Genomic DNA, 23,820 nt, shown 5'->3' with positions numbered 1-23,820 from the left:
TGTTTTTAAAGTTTTATTGAAACTCCTATCCAGAAAAAAACACCCCCCTTACTCCAAAACCATGCAAAAAGGCAAAAAGAATCCTTGGTGTATCTTATCCATGGCCTCCTTCCTTTTAAAATCAACTTGTATAATTATGCTAATGAGCTGTCTGACTGCGGCCCCAGGCTCGGGGGTCCTCTGAATGCGGCTACAATGTATCACTGCCGTAGAATTTCCTTTTCGAGCTGATATTTCCCACTATTATTTCGAGGTGTTTTATATATGATACGTTATTTTATTCTGATGCTTCTGCAGAATCCTGTGCGTCACCGCCGTCAGGAATACAACTCTCATCATCCTATAGAAGGGAAAATAATGCTACAACAAACAAAACTGAATGAACGGAGGTCATTGTCCAGGTCTCTCCAGTAGGATGTCCACTGCGTGCGCCAAGTTCTCCACGTATCCGTCAGCCGTCACCTGAGGATGTCTCTCATCACTCGGCCTAGAAGAGAGGACACCGGGGTCATGTACAGGGGGCACAGGAAGTATTCATACCCCTCCACATGGTTCACTGCAGCCAAAAGTGCGCATTACTGGGGGGGCAGAGGGCATATTACGGGGGGGGGGGGCAGAGTGCACATTACTTGGGGGGGGGGCAGAGTGCACATTACTTGGGGGGGGGCAGAGTGCACATTACTGGGAGGGGGGCAGAGTGCACATTACTGGGAGGGGGGCAGAGTGCACATTACTGGGAGGGGGGCAGAGTGCACATTACTGGGAGGGGGGCAGAGTGCACATTACCGTGGGGGGGCAGAGGGCACATTACCGTGGGGGGGGCAGAGGGCACATTACTGTGGGGGGGGCAGAGGGCACATTACTGGGGGGAGGCAGAGTGCACATTACTGGGGGGGGGGGGGGCAGAGGGCACATTATTGGGGGGAGGCAGAGGGCACATTATTGGGGGGAGGCAGAGTGCCCATTACTGGGGGGGGGCAGAGGGCACATTACTGTGGGGGGGGCAGAGGGCACATTATTGGGGGGAGGCAGAGGGCACATTACTGTGGGGGGCAGAGGGCACATTACTGGGGGGGGGGGGCAGAGGGCACATTATTGGGGGGAGGCAGAGGGCACATTAATGAGCAAAAAATAACTTTTTTGATCTTACCAATTGGCTGCATTGAAACAAAAGTGAAAAATGTGGAGGGGTCTGGATACTTTCTATACTCTCTGTATACGTGTGTGTGTATATAGCACAGAGGTACAAAGACTTTTACTTACCTGTACTTCCCTGTGCGGACGAGTACACCCCGAATGCCACATCCTTGTGCTCCTCCTATATCATTAACCACGTCATCGCCGATCATTACAGCCTGCAATCACAAATAGTCACCTGTGACCTCTACCCCCCCCCCCCCCATCTGTCCCTGGGGCTCATGCACATGAAGGTTCAGATTTTTGTGGCCCATATGTGACCCGTGTGTAATTTGTAGCTGAGCCGTTTGCCCCAACAATGTATCTGTATTCTAGCCTTTACATGTTACATCTTTGGGTTTTCTATAGAGTCATCCACAAACACATCTGAGCGTCTTCCTTGTGGCTCCGGCAGTGACTGTGACTCTGTGTCTGTGGCCTCGTAGGGTGCGGAGGACATTGTGACCCCGGTATTTACCTCGTGTGGTTGCACCCCCATCTCCGCCAGCGCAGACATGAAGAAGTTCTTGGATGGTTTTCCCACAACCTCCGCAGTGATGTCACAGGCGAACTGGCCAAAAAGATGGAGATTTACTAAAGTGCAATAACTGCCAATATGTGCGGACACCCTGGAGAGCCACTTACCTCCAGCGCTTTCATATAGGCCCCAACATCCAACTTCAAGCCATCCGTTTCCTTATAGTAACGCCTGAAAGACAAAGACGGGTGTTTAGTGCCGGCACAGGAGAAAAGGTAATGCAGCAGGACAGTCGTCTCCTGCCACAGGTCTCTAAAGTCCAGCTACACCCTCATATCTCACAAAACTAATAGACGCCATTCTGATAACCGCCATATTGGATCAAGGGCCGATTGTTCGAATGGGAATTGGGTCATGTCACATATCAGAGACCAGAATTGTCACAATCAGATCTGTAATATCATAACGAGTGACACAGAAGAGGAACATCTCTCACCCTCTCCCCAGAGATATGAGCACCGGCTTCTCCAGACCAACCAACACCTGAAACGCTCGATTCACATTTTCATAAGAGAAGTTTTCGGCGGCGTCTCCGATCACAACACAATTGGGGTTGGATTTATCAATGGAGTCAAATTCAGGAAGAAGATCTGGAATGAAGAAGGTAAAAGAAGTCGTCAGTCTCCGATCTGTGCAGGATTATGGATCATTTCCCAAAATTTACAGGACTTGAATGAGTAAATACCAAAGGCAGTAATATATGAAGAAATAATATAATATGGACAATACTAGTGGTACTGGTGCTAGCAGGTACTAGTACTGGTGCTGGGAGGTACTGGTGCTGGGCTGTACTGGTGCTGGGCGGTACTAGTGCTGGGCGGTACTGGTGCTGGGCTGTACTGGTGCTGGGCTGTACTAGTCGGTACTGGTGCTGGGCTGTACTGGTGCTGGGCTGTACTGGTGCTGGGCTGTACTGGTGCTGGGCGGTACTAGTGCTGGGCGGTACTGGTGCTGGGCTGTACTGGTGCTGGGCTGTACTGGTGCTGGGCGGTACTAGTGCTGGGCTGTACTGGTGCTGGGCTGTACTGGTGCTGGGCTGTACTGGTGCTGGGAGGTACTGGTGCTGGGCTGTACTGGTGCTGGGCTGTACTAGTGCTGGGCTGTACTGGTGCTGGGCGGTACTGGTGCTGGGCGGTACTGGTGCTGGGCGGTACTGGTGCTGGGCTGTACTGGTGCTGGGCTGTACTGGTGCTGGGCTGTACTGGTGCTGCGCAGGGTGGTACTGGCGCTGAGCAGGGCTGTACTGGTGCAGGGCAGTACCGGTGCTGAGTGGTACTGGTGCCCGGCTGTACTGGTGCAGGGCGGTACTGTTGCTGAGTGGTACTGGTGCCGGGCAGGGCGCTACTGGTGTTGGGCATGGTAGTACTGGTGCTGGGTGGTCCCGGTGCTGGGCAGGGCGATACTGGTGCTGGGTCCATCCATAATGCTTTTTCCCGTCCACTGATCGCCCATTCCCAAACTCCCAATCTGAACGATCCGTTGAGATCCCTGACACATCCTCCACCCACCATCATGGACCAGTAGGTGGGGGCGCAGTCCCTGATCCAGCAGCAGTTTTCTGGCAGCGGGTCCAGGGGCAGTGACTTCGTCTTCTGATATGTTGAAACCGAACTTCTGAAGTTTACGCACAAACTGAGCCCTCGTGGCCTGAGACTCGTTCGTGCAGAATCGTAACTTCAATCCGGCTTCTCGGATCCTAAGGGAAAGGACAAGGAAAGTTGGTAAAACACAATCATAGAGTCACATCAGGAACAAGAAGACCGACTGATTCTTTACTGACACTTCCATGAGGCATCTCTGGGAGGTTTCAGTATTTTTTATAATTTGGTATAATCGGCCAGTAAGATGACAATTGATAGACCCAGGGCCAGATTTTGGGGTGGCCCCCACGACTCTGCCCATAAAGGGGCTCCCACAAAGTGTGGGCTATTCATGCTGGTCACACGGCCCAATTCGCCCACTATATTTTTAGGCTGGCTGCGCTATAATTCGGTGTATGGCAGAGCATATATAGATGTATTACTGGGAGGAGGCTGTATATAGATGTATTACTGGGGAGGAGGCTGTATATAGATGTATTACTGGGAGGAGGAGGCTGTATATAGATGTATTACTGGGAGGGGGAGGCTGTATATAGATGTATTACTGGGAGGAGGAGGCTGTATATAGATGTATTACTGGGAGGAGGAGGCTGTATATAGATGTATTACTGGGAGGAGGAGGCTGTATATAGATGTATTACTGGGAGGAGGAGGCTGTATATATATGTATTACTGGGGGGAGGAGGCTGTATATAGATGTATTACTGGGGGGAGGAGGCTGTATATAGATGTATTACTGGGGGGAGGAGGCTGTATACAGATGTATTACTGGGAGGAGGAGGCTGTATATAGATGTATTACTGGGGGAGGAGGCTGTATATAGATGTATTACTGGGGGAGGAGGCTGTATATAGATGTACCACTGGGAGGAGGAGGCTGTATATATATGTATTACTGGGGTGGAGGAGGCTGTATATATATGTATTACTGGGGTGGAGGAGGCTGTATATATATGTATTACTGGGGTGGAGGAGGCTGTATATAGATGTATTACTGGGGGAGGAGGCTGTATATAGATGTATTACTGGGGGGTTGGCGGCTGTATATAGATGTATTACTGGGGGAGGAGGCTGTATATAGATGTATCACTGGGGGAGGAGGCTGTATATAGATGTATTACTGGGGGGGGGCTGTATATAGATGTATTACTGGGGGAGGAGGCGGTATATAGATGTATTACTGGGGGGGAAGGCTGTATATAGATGTATTACTGGGGGAGGAGGCTGTATATAGATGTATTACTGGGGGGAGGAGGCTGTATATAGATGTATTACTGGGGAGGAGGCTGTATATAGATGTATTACTGGGGGGAGGAGGCTGTATATAGATGTATTACTGGGGGGAGGAGGCTGTATATAGATGTATTACTGGGGGAGGAGGCTGTATATAGATGTATTACTGGGGGGAGGAGGCTGTATATAGATGTATTACTGGGGAGGAGGCTGTATATAGATGTATTACTGGGGGAGGAGGCTGTATATAGATGTATTACTGGGGGGAGGAGGCTGTATATAGATGTATTACTGGGGGAGGCTGTATATAGATGTATTACTGGGGGAGGAGGCTGTATATAGATGTATTTCTGGGGGGAGGAGGCTGTATATAGATGTATTACTGGGAGGAGGAGGCTGTATATAGATGTATTACTGGGGGAGGAGGCTGTATATAGATGTATTACTGGGGGAGGAGGCTGTATATAGATGTATTTCTGGGGGGAGGAGACTGTATATAGATGTATAACTGGGGAGGAGACTGTATATAGATGTATTACTGGGGGAGGAGGCTGTATATAGATGTATTACTGGGGAGGAGACTGTATATAGATGTATTACTGGGGAGGAGACTGTATATAGATGTATTACTGGGGAGGAGGCTGTATATAGATGTACTACTGGGGGGAGGAGGCTGTATACAGCCTCAGCACCCGCAGCCTCAGCACCCGCAGCTCTATGTCTTGTCTGTGACACATAACACTTAAGGTGTAATTGCCCTTCATAACATGAGCACTTGTAAATGAGGCCTTTAGGATAAAGAGATAACGAGCTCCGTTACTAATGTAGAAGCCGAGCGCGGGACTCACAGGGTAATGATGCAAGGAACGCAGAGACTCACAGGGTAATGATGCAAGGAGCGCAGCGTACGAGGAGCAATTATCCCTAATAAATGACCATGCGACCTTCTCAGAACAGTGAGCAGGGACCGGGCCGCCATCTGTTCTCTTATGTTGTGGTGACCCCCGGAGGGAAACATCTCCATATCGGACCCCCAGGTACAGACTAGAACTAGGAGGCCAAGTGTTAAGTCAAACTGTAGCACAGAGTTACATAGATATAAAGATAGAGGAGCCCTTTATATAAAATGACATCACCAGCGTTTGTAGGGCACAAAATCATGTGTGACATCACATGACCAGGGATATAAGGAGCAATGCACCTGTGTGACATCACATGACCAGGGATATAACAAGCCGTGCACCTGTGTGACATCACATGACCAGGGATATAAGAAGCAATGCACCTGTGTGATATCACATGACCAGGGATATAATGAGCCATGCACCTGTGTGACATCACATGACCAGGGATATAATGAGCCGTGCACCTGTGTGACATCACATGACCAGAGATATAATGAACTGTGCACTTGTGTGACATCACATGACCAGGGATATAAGGAGCAATGCACCTGTGTGACATCACATGACCAGGGATATAACAAGCCGTGCCCCTGTGTGACATCACATGACCAGGGATATAAGTAGCAATGCACCTGTGTGACATCACATGACCAGGGATATAACAAGCCGTGCCCCTGTGTGACATCACATGACCAGGGATATAACAAGCCGTGCCCCTGTGTGACATCACATGACCAGGGATATAAGGAGCAATGCACCTGTGTGACATCACATGACCAGGGATATAACAAGCCGTGCACCTGTGTGACATCACATGACCAGGGATATAACGAGCCGTGCACCTGTGTGACATCACATGACCAGGGATATAACGAGCCGTGCACCTGTGTGACATCACATGACCAGGGATATAACGATCCACGTACCAGTGTGACATCACATGACCAGGGATATAACGAGCCGTGCACCTGTGTGACATCACATGACCAGGGATATAACGAGCCGTGCACCTGTGTGACATCACATGACCAGGGATATAACGAGCCATGCGCCTGTGTGACATCACATGACCAGGGATATAACGAGCCATGCGCCTGTGTGACATCACATGACCAGGGATATAACAAGCCGTGCACCTGTGTGACATCACATGACCAGGGATATAACGAGCCATGCACCTGTGTGACATCACATGACCAGGGATATAACGAGCCATGCACCTGTGTGACATCACATGACCAGGGATATAAGGAGCAATGCACCTGTGTGACATCACATGACCAGGGATATAACGAGCCATGCGCCTGTGTGACATCACATGACCAGGGATATAACGAGCCACGTACCAGTGTGACATCACATGACCAGGGATATAACAAGCCGTGCACCTGTGTGACATCACATGACCAGGGATATAACGAGCCACGTACCAGTGTGACATCACATGACCAGGGATATAACAAGCCGTGCACCTGTGTGACATCACATGACCAGGGATATAACGAGCCATGCACCTGTGTGACATCACATGACCAGGGATATAACAAGCCACGTACCAGTGTGACATCACATGACCAGGGATATAACAAGCCACGTACCAGTGTGACATCACATGACCAGGGATATAACGAGCCGTGCACCTGTGTGACATCACATGACCAGGGATATAACAAGCCGTGCACCTGTGTGACATCACATGACCAGGGATATAACGAGCCATGCACCTGTGTGACATCACATGACCAGGGATATAAGGAGCAATGCACCTGTGTGACATCACATGACCAGGGATATAACAAGCCGTGCACCTGTGTGACATCACATGACCAGGGATATAACGAGCCATGCGCCTGTGTGACATCACATGACCAGGGATATAACGAGCCGTGCACCTGTGTGACATCACATGACCAGGGATATAACGAGCCACGTACCAGTGTGACATCACATGACCAGGGATATAACGAGCCGTGCACCTGTGTGACATCACATGACCAGGGATATAACGAGCCGTGCACCTGTGTGACATCACATGACCAGGGATATAACGAGCCATGCACCTGTGTGACATCACATGACCAGGGATACAACAAGCCGTGCACCTGTGTGACATCACATGACCAGGGATATAAGGAGCAATGCATCTGTGTGACATCACATGACCAGGGATATAAAAAGCCGTGCACCTGTGTGACATCACATGACCAGGGATATAACGAGCCATGCACCTGTGTGACATCACATGACCAGGGATATAACGAGCCGTGCACCTGTGTGACATCACATGACCAGGGATATAATGAGCCACGTACCAGTGTGACATCACATGACCAGGGATATAACGAGCCGTGCACCTGTGTGACATCACATGACCAGGGATATAACAAGCCGTGCACCTGTGTGACATCACATGACCAGGGATATAACGAGCCGTGCACCTGTGGGACATCACATGACCAGGGATATATTACGAGCCGTGCACCTGTGTGACATCACATGACCAGGGATATATTACGAGCCGTGCACCTTTGTGACATCACATGACCAGGGATATATAACAAGCCGTGCACCTGTGTGACATCACATGACCAGGGATATATTACGAGCCATGCACCCGTGTGACCTCACATGACCAGGGATATATTACGAGCCATGCACCTGTGTGACATTGGACACATTTCTATCGGGTTGAAGTAAATTATGAAGCTTCCTGTAGAATAACAGATCTAAGAAATGTGATGAATTGATACAGATAATTGTATAACTTTTTATAACACAAACAATATAAACGACTTCCTTTATTGTAATAAGACAAAGTCAATAACCATGTTATGTTAACCCTTAAACGCTGATGGACTGGAGTGCAGTGTGTGCGACACCTCGTCCTCTGCGGTGACATTACACGAGGCTCCTCCCCTCCCGCTCAACTAATCCTCAGACAATTGTTTCCTCTGAACTTTTATGACTATTTGTGTTGGTAAAACAATTACCTGTCGTGTTTAACCATTAATCTGCCAGGAATGTGAATGGGGATCAGCATCTGCTCCCTCGTTACATGGACACAAGGGAGTCCTGCCAGGTAAAACCCATTTCACTATCACCCCCCAGGACTAGAGGAGGAAGCACAGACCCCCCCCCAATCAGCATTAACCCTCTCATGACCACGGGCTCATGGCGCCGGAATGTTCTGTTCTGCTCCTCGATATCTTCAGAACATCTTTCCATATATTTATCATAAGAGTTTTTGCTTTGTTTTTTTCATGGCATGTGAGACATTGACCTGATACAATATTCTTATTTATTACGTGTTTTCTGTTTATAGATTTTTTTTTCTCATTAAGCGTCGCCCTTCCTCAGGTTCAGCTGCAGAGGGTGCATGTACATCTGCTCTGCCCCAGCAATGTGATAACCTGACTGTAACGTTACCAGACCAAATCTCTGATTCTGTGGCACCTAGAAACGTATAAATCATGATGGGACATTCTCCTCTTAAAAATGACACCAGAACTATGAACTGTAAATGTGTCATGACATCTCTACACATGATATCTGCACCGGGTATTTGATGTATATAGGATGTGTATAGGACATATATGGCAGTCGTGAAGGTTGTGTTGGTCACCGTCACGTCACCAACCACCTACCCATAGCATTCATACTCTCAGAGAAGTCTCTGGCCATAAATCAGAGTCCATTACTCAGTCCTAACCTCACGGGTGCTAAAACATTGGCCACATTTATTACAGCCCTGCACCAGTTTACTGCTGGACTTTGCACCTTCCTTTCAGTACTTTTACGTGTTTTCATAAAGTGACGCGACTGCACTATTCTTCGTGCGACACAAAACTCTGCACATAAAGGGTCGGACCGTGCACCATATTTATCATGTGAAGTCCGACAGAAATGTGTCACACGCCTCATGGTAAAGGTGACCAAAAGAAAAGAGGTGCCCTCTGCTGGTGCCCTCTGCAGCAGATTCATGAATCCGGCGCCCCCTGCACTATACACAGGTAACTGCACATAGTACACCCTGCACATAGTACACACCCCGTGCACACAGTACACCCCCCCCCCTGCACATAGTACACCCCCCCTGCACATAGTACACACACTACACAGGACACTGCACATAGTACACCCCCTGTACATAGTACACCCCCTGTAAATAATACACCGCTGCACATAGTACACACACTGCAAATAGTACACAGGACAATGCACAAAGCACACACTACACAGGACACTGCACATAGTACACACACTGCACATAGTACACAGGACAATGCACATAGCACACACTACACAGGACACTGCACATAGTACACCCCCTGCACATAGTGTACTCCCCCTGCACATAGTGTACACCCCCTGCACATAGTGTACACCCCCTGCACATAGTGTACACCCCCTGCACATAGTACACACACTGCACATTGTACACACCCTGCACATAGTACACATCCTGCACATAGTACACCCCCTGCACATAGTACACAGGACAATGCACATAGTACACACTGCACATAGTACACAGGACCCTGCACATAGTACACACTGCACATAGTACACAGGACTCTGCACATAGTACACCCTGCACATAGTACACAGGACTCTGCACATAGTACACCCTGCACATAGTACACAGGACACTGCACATAGTACACACCCTGCACATAGTACACAGGACCCTGCACATAGGACCCTGCACATAGTACACATGACACTGCACATAGTACACACTGCACACAGGACACTGCACATAGCACACAGGACACTGCACATAGCACACAGGACACTGCACATAGCACACATGACACTGCACATAGCACACATGACACTGCACATAGTACACACTGCACACAGGACACTGCACATAGTACACAGGACACTGCACATAGTACACAGGACACTGCACATAGTACACAGGACACTGCACACTACACAGGACACTGCACACTACACAGGACACTGCATATAGTACACCCTGCACATAGTACACAGGACACTGCACATAGCACACACTGCACGTAGTACACAGGAGCCTGCACATAGTACACAGGAGCCTGCACATAGTACACAGGAGCCTGCACATAGTACACAGGAGCCTGCACATAGTACACAGGAGCCTGCACATAGTACACAGGAGCCTGCACATAGTACACAGGAGCCTGCACATAGTACACAGGACACTGCACATAGTACACAGGACACTGCACATAGTACACACCCTGCACATAGTACACAGGACCCTGCACATAGGACCCTGCACATAGTACACATGACACTGCACATAGTACACACTGCACACAGGACACTGCACATAGCACACAGGACACTGCACATAGTACACAGGACACTGCACATAGTACACAGGACACTGCACATAGTATACAGGACACTGCACATAGTACACAGGACACTGCACATAGTACACAGGACACTGCACATAGTACACAGGACACTGCACATAGCACACAATGCACATAGCACACAGGACACTGCACATAGCACACACTGCACGTAGTACACAGGAGCCTGCACATAGTACACAGGACACTGCACATAGTACACACACTACACAGGACACTGCACATAGTACACCCCCTGTACATAGTACACCCCCTGTAAATAATACACCCCTGCACATAGTACACACACTGCAAATAGTACACAGAACAATGCACATAGCACACACTACACAGGACCCTGCACATAGTACACACACTGCACATAGTACACAGGACAATGCACATAGCACACACTACACAGGACACTGCACATAGTACACCCCCTGCACATAGTGTACTCCCCCTGCACATAGTGTACTCCCCCTGCACATAGTGTACACCCCCTGCACATAGTGTACACCCCCTGCACATAGTGTACACCCCCTGCACATAGTGTACACCCCTGCACATAGTACACACACTGCACATTGTACACACACTGCACATAGTACACACCCTGCACATAGTACACACCCTGCACATAGTACACCCCCTGCACATAGTACACAGGACAATGCACATAGTACACACTGCACATAGTACACAGGACTCTGCACATAGTACACCCTGCACATAGTACACAGGACTCTGCACATAGTACACCCTGCACATAGTACACAGGACTCTGCACATAGTACACCCTGCACATAGTACACAGGACCCTGCACATAGTACACAGGACACTGCACATAGTACACACCCTGCACATAGTACACAGGACCCTGCACATAGGACCCTGCACATAGTACACATGACACTGCACATAGTACACACTGCACACAGGACACTGCACATAGCACACAGGACACTGCACATAGTACACAGGACACTGCACATAGCACACAGGACACTGCACATAGCACACATGACACTGCACATAGCACACATGACACTGCACATAGCACACATGACACTGCACATAGTACACACTGCACATAGTACACACTGCACACAGGACACAGGACACTGCACATAGTACACAGGACACTGCACATAGTAGACAGGACACTGCACACTACACAGGACACTGCATATAGTACACCCTGCACAGAGTACACAGGACACTGCACATAGCACACACTGCACGTAGTACACAGGAGCCTGCACATAGTACACAGGAGCCTGCACATAGTACACAGGAGCCTGCACATAGTACACAGGAGCCTGCACATAGTACACAGGAGCCTGCACATAGTACACAGGACACTGCACATAGTACACACCCTGCACATAGTACACAGGACCCTGCACATAGGACCCTGCACATAGTACACATGACACTGCACATAGTACACACTGCACACAGGACACTGCACATAGCACACAGGACACTGCACATAGTACACAGGACACTGCACATAGCACACATGACACTGCACATAGCACACATGACACTGCACATAGCACACATGACACTGCACATAGCACACATGACACTGCACATAGTACACACTGCACATAGTACACACTGCACACAGGACACTGCACATAGCACACAGGACACTGCACATAGTACACAGGACACTGCACATAGTATACAGGACACTGCACATAGTACACAGGACACTGCACATAGTACACAGGACACTGCACATAGTACACAGGACACTGCACACTACACAGGACACTGCATATAGTACACCCTGCACATAGCACACAGGACACTGCACATAGCACACACTGCACGTAGTACACAGGAGCCTGCACATAGTACACAGGACACTGCACATAGTACCCAGGACACTGCACATAGTACCCAGGACACTGCACATAGTACCCAGGACACTGCACATAGTACACACTGCACACAGGACACTGCACATAGTACACAGGACCCTGCACATAGTACAAAGGACCCTGCACATAGTACACAGGACCCTGCACATAGTACACAGGACCCTGCACATAGGACCCTGCACATAGTACACATGACACTGCACATAGTACACACTGCACACAGGCCACTGCACATAGCACACAGGCCACTGCACATAGTACACAGGACACTGCACATAGCACACATGACACTGCACATAGCACACATGACACTGCACATAGCACACGACACTGCACATAGCACACATGACACTGCACATAGCACACATGACACTGCACATAGCACACATGACACTGCACATAGCACACATGACACTGCACATAGTACACACTGCACATAGTACACACTGCACACAGGACACTGCACATAGCACACAGGACACTGCACATAGTACACAGGACACTGCACATAGTATACAGGACACTGCACATAGCACACATGACACTGCACATAGCACACATGACACTGCACATAGCACACATGACACTGCACATAGCACACATGACACTGCACATAGCACACATGACACTGCACATAGTACACACTGCACACAGGACACTGCACATAGCACACAGGACACTGCACATAGTACACAGGACACTGCACATAGTATACAGGACACTGCACATAGTACACAGGACACTGCACATAGTACACAGGACACTGCACATAGTACACAGGACACTGCACATAGTACACAGGACACTGCATATAGTACACCCTGCACATAGCACACAGGACACTGCACATAGCACACACTGCACGTAGTACACAGGAGCCTGCACATAGTACACAGGACACTGCACATAGTACCCAGGACACTGCACATAGTACCCAGGACACTGCACATAGTACACACTGCACACAGGACCCTGCACATAGTACACAGGACACTGCACATAGTACACAGGACCCTGCACATAGTACAAAGGACCCTGCACATAGTACAAAGGACCCTGCACATAGTACACAGGACCCTGCACATAGTACACAGGACCCTGCACATAGTACACAGGACCCTGCACATAGCACACAGGACCCTGCACATAGCACACAGGACCCTGCACATAGCACACAGGACCCTGCACATAGCACACAGGACACTGCACATAGCACACAGGACACTGCACATAGCACACAGGACACTGCACATAGCACACAGGACACTGCACATAGCACACAGGACACCACACATAGTACACACACTGCACATAGTACACACACCCCTGCACATAGTACACACACCCCTGCACATAGTACACACACCCCTGCACATAGTACACACACCCCTGCACATAGTACACACACCCCTGCACATAGTACACACACCCCTGCACATAGTACACAGGACACTGCACATAGTACACACACCCCTGCACATAGTACACACACCCCTGCACATAGTACACACACCCCTGCACATAGTACACACACCCCTGCACATAGTACACCCCCTGCACTGGTTCTGATAAATGTGGGTCTATTTGCATTGAAATACTGTATAATGGTTACATGGAGCTGAGCAGTGGATTCTGTTGCAGGAAATTTTTTTGTCTATTTGTACTATAAAGTCGTTTAGCTGAAAAAAAAGTCCCAATTTCCTTATAAAGAAATAAAACAATAAAACACTGGTACAATATATTTTGATGAACAGATTGTTATTGTCTGAGGTTTTTATTGCTGCTCTCGTGTTATTGTGTCCCATGAAGTTGTTACATTGTAAGTGCAAAGCAACAAAGTAACTTCCCATCTTATAGGTAACCAGGGCAGATGATACACGGTCCCCCATGGAGCTGCGCACACCCTGGGGCGCCCCCTGCAGGTTCTACCAGAATGGGCTGTAAATGCCCCTCCAGCCGCTATTCATATGCGAGGGGGGGCGTCCGCACCTCCTGTTCTCTATTGATGGGGCACGTTCCATCCCTTCTGTAAACGTGCGCTCTCCTCCATCTCCTCTGCATGTGACCCCATGGAGAGATGAGATCACATTGTTTCACTATGAATACTGTGAGTCTGGGAATAACCCGCACTCCCTGCTGCATCGGTGTCTGCACTGATTCCATAAGTGGCAGATTACCACGGTCACAAGTCCGGAATCGCCTCCTACACCTGGGACTAGAAGCTTCTTGGAGAATGGAGGATGAGTCTCTTCTGCTGCTTTCAGTCTGCGGTTTCAGGACCTTTAAAGGACATTCGGAGGTCCTATAATGGCTCTTGTGTACTGGAAGCAGATGTAGGAGGATTTCATGGGTGAAGATTTGGTGGGTGGTTTGGCCAGTTATGGGCCCCCTAGAAGGCTTGGGCCCCCGCTAGTGGGGTACAGACTTGCCAACTCTCCCAGAAAGTTCCCATAAAAAGTGGAGACTCTCAAAGTCCCTGATGAAGACCGAGCGCATTCCAGAATGTTCCTGCACCTGTCATAAGAGAACGGCATGTTCTGGTGTCTTGTGTTTAACGGAGCAGCAAAAAGTCGCAGAATCTGCTGCATACAACAAGGGCTCAGCCCGGGGCAGGAGGCGCTCCATGGGGCCGAGGCACCACATATCCCCCTGTACTGTATGAGGTATTAGCAGAGGCACCAGGCACCACATATCCCCCTGTACTGTATGAGGTATTAGCAGAGGCACCAGGCACCACATATCCCCCTGTACTGTATGAGGTATTAGCAGAGGCACCAGGCACCACATATCCCCCTGTACTGTATGAGGTATTAGCAGAGGCACCAGGCACCACATATCCCCCTACACTGTATGAGGTATTAGCAGAGGCACCAGGCACCACATATCCCCCTACACTGTATGAGGTATTGGCAGAGGCACCAGGCACCACATATCCCCTACACTGTATGAGGTATTAGCAGAGGCACCAGGCACCACATATCACCCTACACTGTATGAGGTATTAGCAGAGGCACCAGGCACCACATATCCCCCTGTACTGTATGAGGTATTAGCAGAGGCACCATGCACCACATATCCCCCTACACTGTACGAGGTATTAGCAGAGGCACCAGGCACCACATATCCCCCTGTACTGTATGAGGTATTAGCCGAGGCACCAGGCACCACATATCCCCCTGTACTGTATGAGGTATTAGCCGAGGCACCAGACACCACATATCCCCCTGTACTGTATGAGGTATTAGCAGAGGCACCAGGCACCACATATCCCCCTACACTGTACGAGGTATTAGCAGAGGCACCAGGCACCACATATCCCCCTGTACTGTATGAGGTATTAGCAGAGGCACCAGGCACCACATATCCCCCTGTACTGTATGAGGTATTAGCCGAGGCACCAGACACCACATATCCCCCTGTACTGTATGAGGTATTAGCAGAGGCACCAGGCACCACATATCCCCCTACACTGTATGAGGTATTAGCAGAGGCACCAGGCACCACATATCCCCCTGTACTGTACGAGGTATTAGCAGAGGCACCAGGCACCACATATCCCCCTGTACTGTACGAGGTATTAGCAGAGGCACCAGGCACCACATATCCCCCTACACTGTACGAGGTATTAGCAGAGGCACCAGGCACCACATATCCCCCTACACTGTACGAGGTATTAGCAGAGGCACCAGGCACCACATATCCCCCTACACTGTATGAGGTATTAGCAGAGGCACCAGGCACCACATATCCCCCTACACTGTATGAGGTATTAGCAGAGGCACCAGGCACCACATATCCCCCTACACTGTATGAGGTATTAGCAGAGGCACCAGGCACCACATATCCCCCTGTACTGTACGAGGTATTAGCAGAGGCACCAGGCACCACATATCCCCCTGTACTGTATGAGGTATTAGCAGAGGCACCAGGCACCACATATCCCCCTGTACTGTATGAGGTATTAGCCGAGGCACCAGACACCACATATCCCCCTGTACTGTATGAGGTATTAGCAGAGGCACCAGGCACCACATATCCCCCTACACTGTACGAGGTATTAGCAGAGGCACCAGACACCACATATCCCCCTGTACTGTACGAGGTATTAGCAGAGGCACCAGGCACCACATATCCCCCTACACTGTACGAGGTATTAGCAGAGGCACCAGGCACCACATATCCCCCTGTACTGTACGAGGTATTAGCAGAGGCACCAGGCACCACATATCCCCCTACACTGTATGAGGTATTAGCAGAGGCACCAGGCACCACATATCCCCCTGTACTGTATGAGGTATTAGCAGAGGCACCAGGCACCACATATCCCCCTACACTGTATGAGGTATTAGCAGAGGCACCAGGCACCACATATCCCCCTGTACTGTATGAGGTATTAGCAGAGGCACCAGGCACCACATATCCCCCTACACTGTATGAGGTATTAGCAGAGGCACCAGGCACCACATATCCCCCTACACTGTATGAGGTATTAGCAGAGGCACCAGGCACCACATATCCCCCTACACTGTATGAGGTATTAGCAGAGGCACCAGGAACCACATATCCCCCTACACTGTATGAGGTATTAGCAGAGGCACCAGGCACCACATATCCCCCTGTACTGTACGAGGTATTAGCAGAGGCACCAGGCACCACATATCCCCCTACACTGTACGAGGTATTAGCAGAGGCACCAGGCACCACATATCCCCCTGTACTGTACGAGGTATTAGCAGAGGCACCAGGCACCACATATCCCCCTACACTGTATGAGGTATTAGCAGAGGCACCAGGCACCACATATCCCCCTACACTGTATGAGGTATTAGCAGAGGCACCAGGCACCACATATCCCCCTACACTGTATGAGGTATTAGCAGAGGCACCAGGAACCACATATCCCCCTGTACTGTACGAGGTATTAGCAGAGGCACCAGGCACCACATATCCCCCTGTACTGTACGAGGTATTAGCAGAGGCACCAGGCACCACATATCCCCCTGTACTGTATGAGGTATTAGCAGAGGCACCAGGCACCACATATCCCCCTACACTGTACGAGATATTAGCAGAGGCACCAGGCACCACATATCCCCCTGTACTGTATGAGGTATTAGCAGAGGCGCCAGGCACCACATATCCCCCTGTACTGTATGAGGTATTAGCAGAGGCACCAGGCACCACATATCCCCCTACACTGTACGAGGTATTAGCAGAGGCACCACATATCCCCCTGTACTGTATGAGGTATTAGCAGAGGCACCAGGCACCACATATCCCCCTGTACTGTACGAGGTATTAGCAGAGGCACCAGGCACCACATATCCCCCTACACTGTACGAGGTATTAGCAGAGGCACCAGGCACCACATATCCCCCTGTACTGTATGAGGTATTAGCCGAGGCACCAGGCACCACATATCCCCCTACACTGTACGAGATATTAGCAGAGGCACCAGGCACCACATATCCCCCTGTACTGTATGAGGTATTAGCCGAGGCACCAGGCACCACATATCCCCCTACACTGTACGAGGTATTAGCAGAGGCACCAGGCACCACATATCCCCCTGTACTGTATGAGGTATTAGCAGAGGCACCAGGCACCACATATCCCCCTACACTGTACGAGGTATTAGCAGAGGCACCAGGCACCACATATCCCCCTGTACTGTACGAGGTATTAGCAGAGGCACCAGGCACCACATATCCCCCTACACTGTATGAGGTATTAGCAGAGGCACCAGGCACCACATATCCCCCTACACTGTATGAGGTATTAGCAGAGGCACCAGGCACCACATATCCCCCTGTACTGTACGAGGTATTAGCAGAGGCACCAGGCACCACATATCCCCCTGTACTGTACGAGGTATTAGCAGAGGCACCAGGCACCACATATCCCCCTACACTGTACGAGGTATTAGCAGAGGCACCAGGCACCACATATCCCCCTGTACTGTATGAGGTATTAGCAGAGGCACCAGGAACCACATATCCCCCTGTACTGTATGAGGTATTAGCCGAGGCACCAGACACCACATATCCCCCTGTACTGTATGAGGTATTAGCCGAGGCACCAGACACCACATATCCCCCTGTACTGTATGAGGTATTAGCAGAGGCACCAGGCACCACATATCCCCCTACACTGTACGAGGTATTAGCAGAGGCACCAGGCACCACATATCCCCCTGTACTGTATGCGGTATTAGCAGAGGCACCAGGCACCACATATCCCCCTACACTGTACGAGGTATTAGCAGAGGCACCAGGCACCACATATCCCCCTGTACTGTATGAGGTATTAGCAGAGGCACCAGGAACCACATATCCCCCTGTACTGTACGAGGTATTAGCAGAGGCACCAGGCACCACATATCCCCCTACACTGTACGAGGTATTAGCAGAGGCACCAGGCACCACATATCCCCCTGTACTGTATGAGGTATTAGCAGAGGCACCAGGCACCACATATCCCCCTACACTGTACGAGATATTAGCAGAGGCACCAGGCACCACATATCCCCCTGTACTGTATGAGGTATTAGCCGAGGCACCAGACACCACATATCCCCCTGTACTGTATGAGGTATTAGCAGAGGCACCAGGCACCACATATCCCCCTACACTGTACGAGGTATTAGCAGAGGCACCAGGCACCACATATCCCCCTGTACTGTATGAGGTATTAGCAGAGGCACCAGGCACCACATATCCCCCTACACTGTACGAGGTATTAGCAGAGGCACCAGGCACCACATATCCCCCTGTACTGTACGAGGTATTAGCAGAGGCACCAGGCACCACATATCCCCCTACACTGTATGAGGTATTAGCAGAGGCACCAGGCACCACATATCCCCCTACACTGTATGAGGTATTAGCAGAGGCACCAGGCACCACATATCCCCCTACACTGTATGAGGTATTAGCAGAGGCACCAGGCACCACATATCCCCCTACACTGTATGAGGTATTAGCAGAGGCACCAGGAACCACATATCCCCCTACACTGTATGAGGTATTAGCAGAGGCACCAGGCACCACATATCCCCCTGTACTGTACGAGGTATTAGCAGAGGCACCAGGCACCACATATCCCCCTACACTGTACGAGGTATTAGCAGAGGCACCAGGCACCACATATCCCCCTGTACTGTACGAGGTATTAGCAGAGGCACCAGGCACCACATATCCCCCTACACTGTATGAGGTATTAGCAGAGGCACCAGGCACCACATATCCCCCTACACTGTATGAGGTATTAGCAGAGGCACCAGGCACCACATATCCCCCTACACTGTATGAGGTATTAGCAGAGGCACCAGGAACCACATATCCCCCTGTACTGTACGAGGTATTAGCAGAGGCACCAGGCACCACATATCCCCCTACACTGTATGAGGTATTAGCAGAGGCACCAGGCACCACATATCCCCCTGTACTGTATGAGGTATTAGCAGAGGCACCAGGCACCACATATCCCCCTGTACTGTACGAGGTATTAGCAGAGGCACCAGGCACCACATATCCCCCTACACTGTATGAGGTATTAGCAGAGGCACCAGGCACCACATATCCCCCTACACTGTATGAGGTATTAGCAGAGGCACCAGGCACCACATATCCCCCTACACTGTATGAGGTATTAGCAGAGGCACCAGGAACCACATATCCCCCTGTACTGTACGAGGTATTAGCAGAGGCACCAGGCACCACATATCCCCCTGTACTGTATGAGGTATTAGCAGAGGCACCAGGCACCACATATCCCCCTGTACTGTATGAGGTATTAGCAGAGGCACCAGGCACCACATATCCCCCTACACTGTATGAGGTATTAGCAGAGGCACCAGGCACCACATATCCCCCTGTACTGTATGAGGTATTAGCAGAAGCACCAGCACCACATATCCCCCTACACTGTATGAGGTATTAGCAGAGGCACCAGGCACCACATATCCCCTGTACTGTATGAGGTATTAGCAGAGGCACCAGGCACCACATATCCCCCTGTACTGTATGAGGTATTAGCAGAGGCACCAGGCACCACATATCCCCCTGTACTGTATGAGGTATTAGCAGAGGCACCACATATCCCCCTGTACTGTATGAGGTATTAGCAGAGGCACCACATATCCCCCTGTACTGTACGAGGTATTAGCAGAGGCACCAGGCACCACATATCCCCCTGTACTGTATGAGGTATTAGCAGAGGCATCAGGCACCACATATCCCCCTACACTGTACGAGGTATTAGCAGAGGCACCAGGCACCACATATCCCCCTGTACTGTATGAGGTATTAGCAGAGGCACCAGGCACCACATATCCCCCTGTACTATATGAGGTATTAGCAGAGGCACCAGGCACCACATATCCCCCTGTACTGTATGAGGTATTAGCAGAGGCACCAGGCACCACATATCCCCCTGTACTATATGAGGTATTAGCAGAGGCACCAGGCACCACATATCCCCCTGTACTGTATGAGGTATTAGCAGAGGCACCAGACACCACATATCCCCCTGTACTGTATGAGGTATTAGCAGAGGCACCAGGCACCACATATCCCCCTGTACTGTACGAGGTATTAGCAGAGGCACCAGGCACCACATATCCCCCTGTACTGTATGAGGTATTAGCAGAGGCACCAGACACCACATATCCCCCTGTACTGTATGAGGTATTAGCAGAGGCACCAGGCACCACATATCCCCCTGTACTGTATGAGGTATTAGCAGAGGCACCAGGCACCACATATCCCCCTACACTGTATGAGGTATTAGCAGAGGCACCAGGCACCACATATCCCCCTGTACTGTACGAGGTATTAGCAGAGGCACCAGGCACCACATATCCCCCTGTACTGTATGAGGTATTAGCAGAGGCACCAGGCACCACATATCCCCCTACACTGTATGAGGTATTAGCAGAGGCACCAGGCACCACATATCCCCCTGTACTGTACGAGGTATTAGCAGAGGCACCAGGCACCACATATCCCCCTGTACTGTATGAGGTATTAGCAGAGGCACCAGGCACCACATATCCCCCTGTACTGTATGAGGTATTAGCAGAGGCACCACATATCCCCCTGTACTGTATGAGGTATTAGCAGAGGCACCAGGCACCACATATCCCCCTGTACTGTATGAGGTATTAGCAGAGGCACCAGACACCACATATCCCCCTGTACTGTATGAGGTATTAGCAGAGGCACCAGACACCACATATCCCCCTGTACTGTATGAGGTATTAGCAGAGGCACCAGGCACCACATATCCCCCTGTACTGTATGAGGTATTAGCAGAGGCACCAGGCACCACATATCCCCCTACACTGTATGAGGTATTAGCAGAGGCACCAGGCACCACATATCCCCCTGTACTGTACGAGGTATTAGCAGAGGCACCAGGCACCACATATCCCCCTGTACTGTATGAGGTATTAGCAGAGGCACCAGGCACCACATATCCCCCTGTACTGTATGAGGTATTAGCAGAGGCACCACATATCCCCCTGTACTGTATGAGGTATTAGCAGAGGCACCAGGCACCACATATCCCCCTGTACTGTATGAGGTATTAGCAGAGGCACCAGGCACCACATATCCCCCTGTACTGTAGGTCATCTTTAGGTAAGTGTCTGTAAGTTCACATTGTGCGATTTCCCTGGATGTTTTTCATATGAATTATCGGATACAACCTGTTAGGAGTTTACACTGATTTCAGTAACGGAGAATCTGCTGCTTCATGAAGGAAAATTCACAGCAAAAGTCTGATCCAACTCAGAGGCAGAAAACAGCGCCCCCCAGCGCCAGTGGTGAGCGCCGGGTACTGCAGCTCCCAGGCCTCTCATCTGTCACCATCCTCTATATATAGGGACGTCTGTGCCGTCCCCTGTGAGCGCACAACATCCCCTTAACAGGGTAGAACAGGACCATATCCCTTTAACAGTGACAGCTATTTTGCCTTTAAGCCATGTACTTATGTGTCACTGTTACGCCAGTATAAATATAAGTCTGTCTGTGTAGATTGTAACAATCAAATTGAATCATTCTCATCGTTTTAGGTCGCATGAAGTATTAAGCCACGCCCCTTCTCCGCCCATTGGATATGACTCCCGCCCCCGCTCACCTGGTGACGGCCTCTATGGAGCCGGGGATGGTGGCGCCCCCCGCGGAGCCGCCGCTGTCATACAGGACCCCACTGACATCCAGCAGCACCGCCCGGACCCCGCCGGCCCAGGACGCCATGACCCGACACCACGCCCCCTGTGACGCGCCCGGCCCGGTGCAGCATGGGAGATGTAGTTCTGACGGAACCGCTCGGGGTTCACTTTATTTCACACATTTTTCATTATATTTTCTGTTATTTCTGTAACAAGTGTAACAATAACAATAACTGTAACAATATTTATTGTATAAATAGTTAGAAAACATGAAACTTAATAAAGTTGGAGGGGTCACTGGGGGCTTGTCACTGGGGGCTGGTCACTGGGAGCAGGGGGCTGGTCATTGGAGGGGTGGTCACTGGGGGCTTGTCACTGGGGGCTGGTCACTGGGAGCAGGGGGCTGGTCATTGGAGGGGTGGTCACTGGGGGCTGGGGGCTGGTCATTGGAGGGGTGGTCACTGGGGGCTTGTCACTGGGGGCTGGTCACTGGGAGCAGGGGGCTGGTCATTGGAGGGGTGGTCACTGGGGGCTTGTCACTGGGGGCTGGTCACTGGGAGCAGGGGGCTGGTCATTGGAGGGGTGGTCACTGGGGGCTGGGGGCTGGTCATTGGAGGGGTGGTCACTGGGAGCTGGGGGATGGTAGCTGGGGGCTGGTCACTGGGGGCTGGGCACTGTGGGCTTGTCACTGGGGGCTTGTCACTGGGGGCTGGTCACTTTTGGCTGGGGGCTGGTCACTAGGGCTGAGGGCTGGGGACTAAGGGCTGGGGGCTTGTCACTGGGGGCTTGTCACTGGGACCTGGTCACTGGGGGTTGGTCACTGGGGGCTTGTCACTGGGGGCTGGTCAACGGAGGCTGATCACGGGAGGGCTGGTCACTGGGGGCTGCGGGCTGGTCACTGGGAGATGGTCACTGGGGGCTGGGCACTGTGCACATAGTACACAGGACCC

General features: G+C 50.6%; 1 protein-coding gene across 1 annotated transcript; it reads right to left on the bottom strand.

The window, feature by feature from the left end:
* Positions 1-22,995, bottom strand: LHPP (phospholysine phosphohistidine inorganic pyrophosphate phosphatase). The gene is made up of 7 exons (XM_072129542.1): positions 22,837-22,995; positions 3,223-3,410; positions 2,151-2,304; positions 1,822-1,885; positions 1,655-1,747; positions 1,264-1,355; positions 1-487 (listed from the first exon to the last, which is right to left on the bottom strand). The coding sequence occupies exons 1-7, from the start codon at positions 22,953-22,955 to the stop codon at positions 391-393; spliced, it is 807 nt and encodes a 268-aa protein (XP_071985643.1). The 5' UTR covers positions 22,956-22,995; the 3' UTR covers positions 1-390.
* Between the last annotated feature and the right edge of the window lie 825 nt (positions 22,996-23,820).

The sequence above is a fragment of the Engystomops pustulosus genome, chromosome 11 (assembly GCF_040894005.1).
Source record: "Engystomops pustulosus chromosome 11, aEngPut4.maternal, whole genome shotgun sequence".
Taxonomy (NCBI): Eukaryota; Metazoa; Chordata; class Amphibia; order Anura; family Leptodactylidae; genus Engystomops; species Engystomops pustulosus.
Note: the sequence above shows the minus strand (reverse complement) of the source record. Positions and strands in the feature narration are given on the sequence as shown.

Excerpts from the sequence above, each read along its gene's own strand:
- LHPP (XM_072129542.1), bottom strand. The coding sequence starts at position 22,955 with ATGGCGTCCTGGGCCGGCGGGGTCCGGGCGGTGCTGCTGGATGTCAGT. Across the intron at positions 2,305-3,222 it reads CCACCTACTGGTCCATGATG|ATCTTCTTCCTGAATTTGAC; the intron begins GTGGGTGGAGGA and ends TCTTCATTCCAG. Across the intron at positions 1,886-2,150 it reads CTCATATCTCTGGGGAGAGG|GCGTTACTATAAGGAAACGG; the intron begins GTGAGAGATGTT and ends TTTGTCTTTCAG.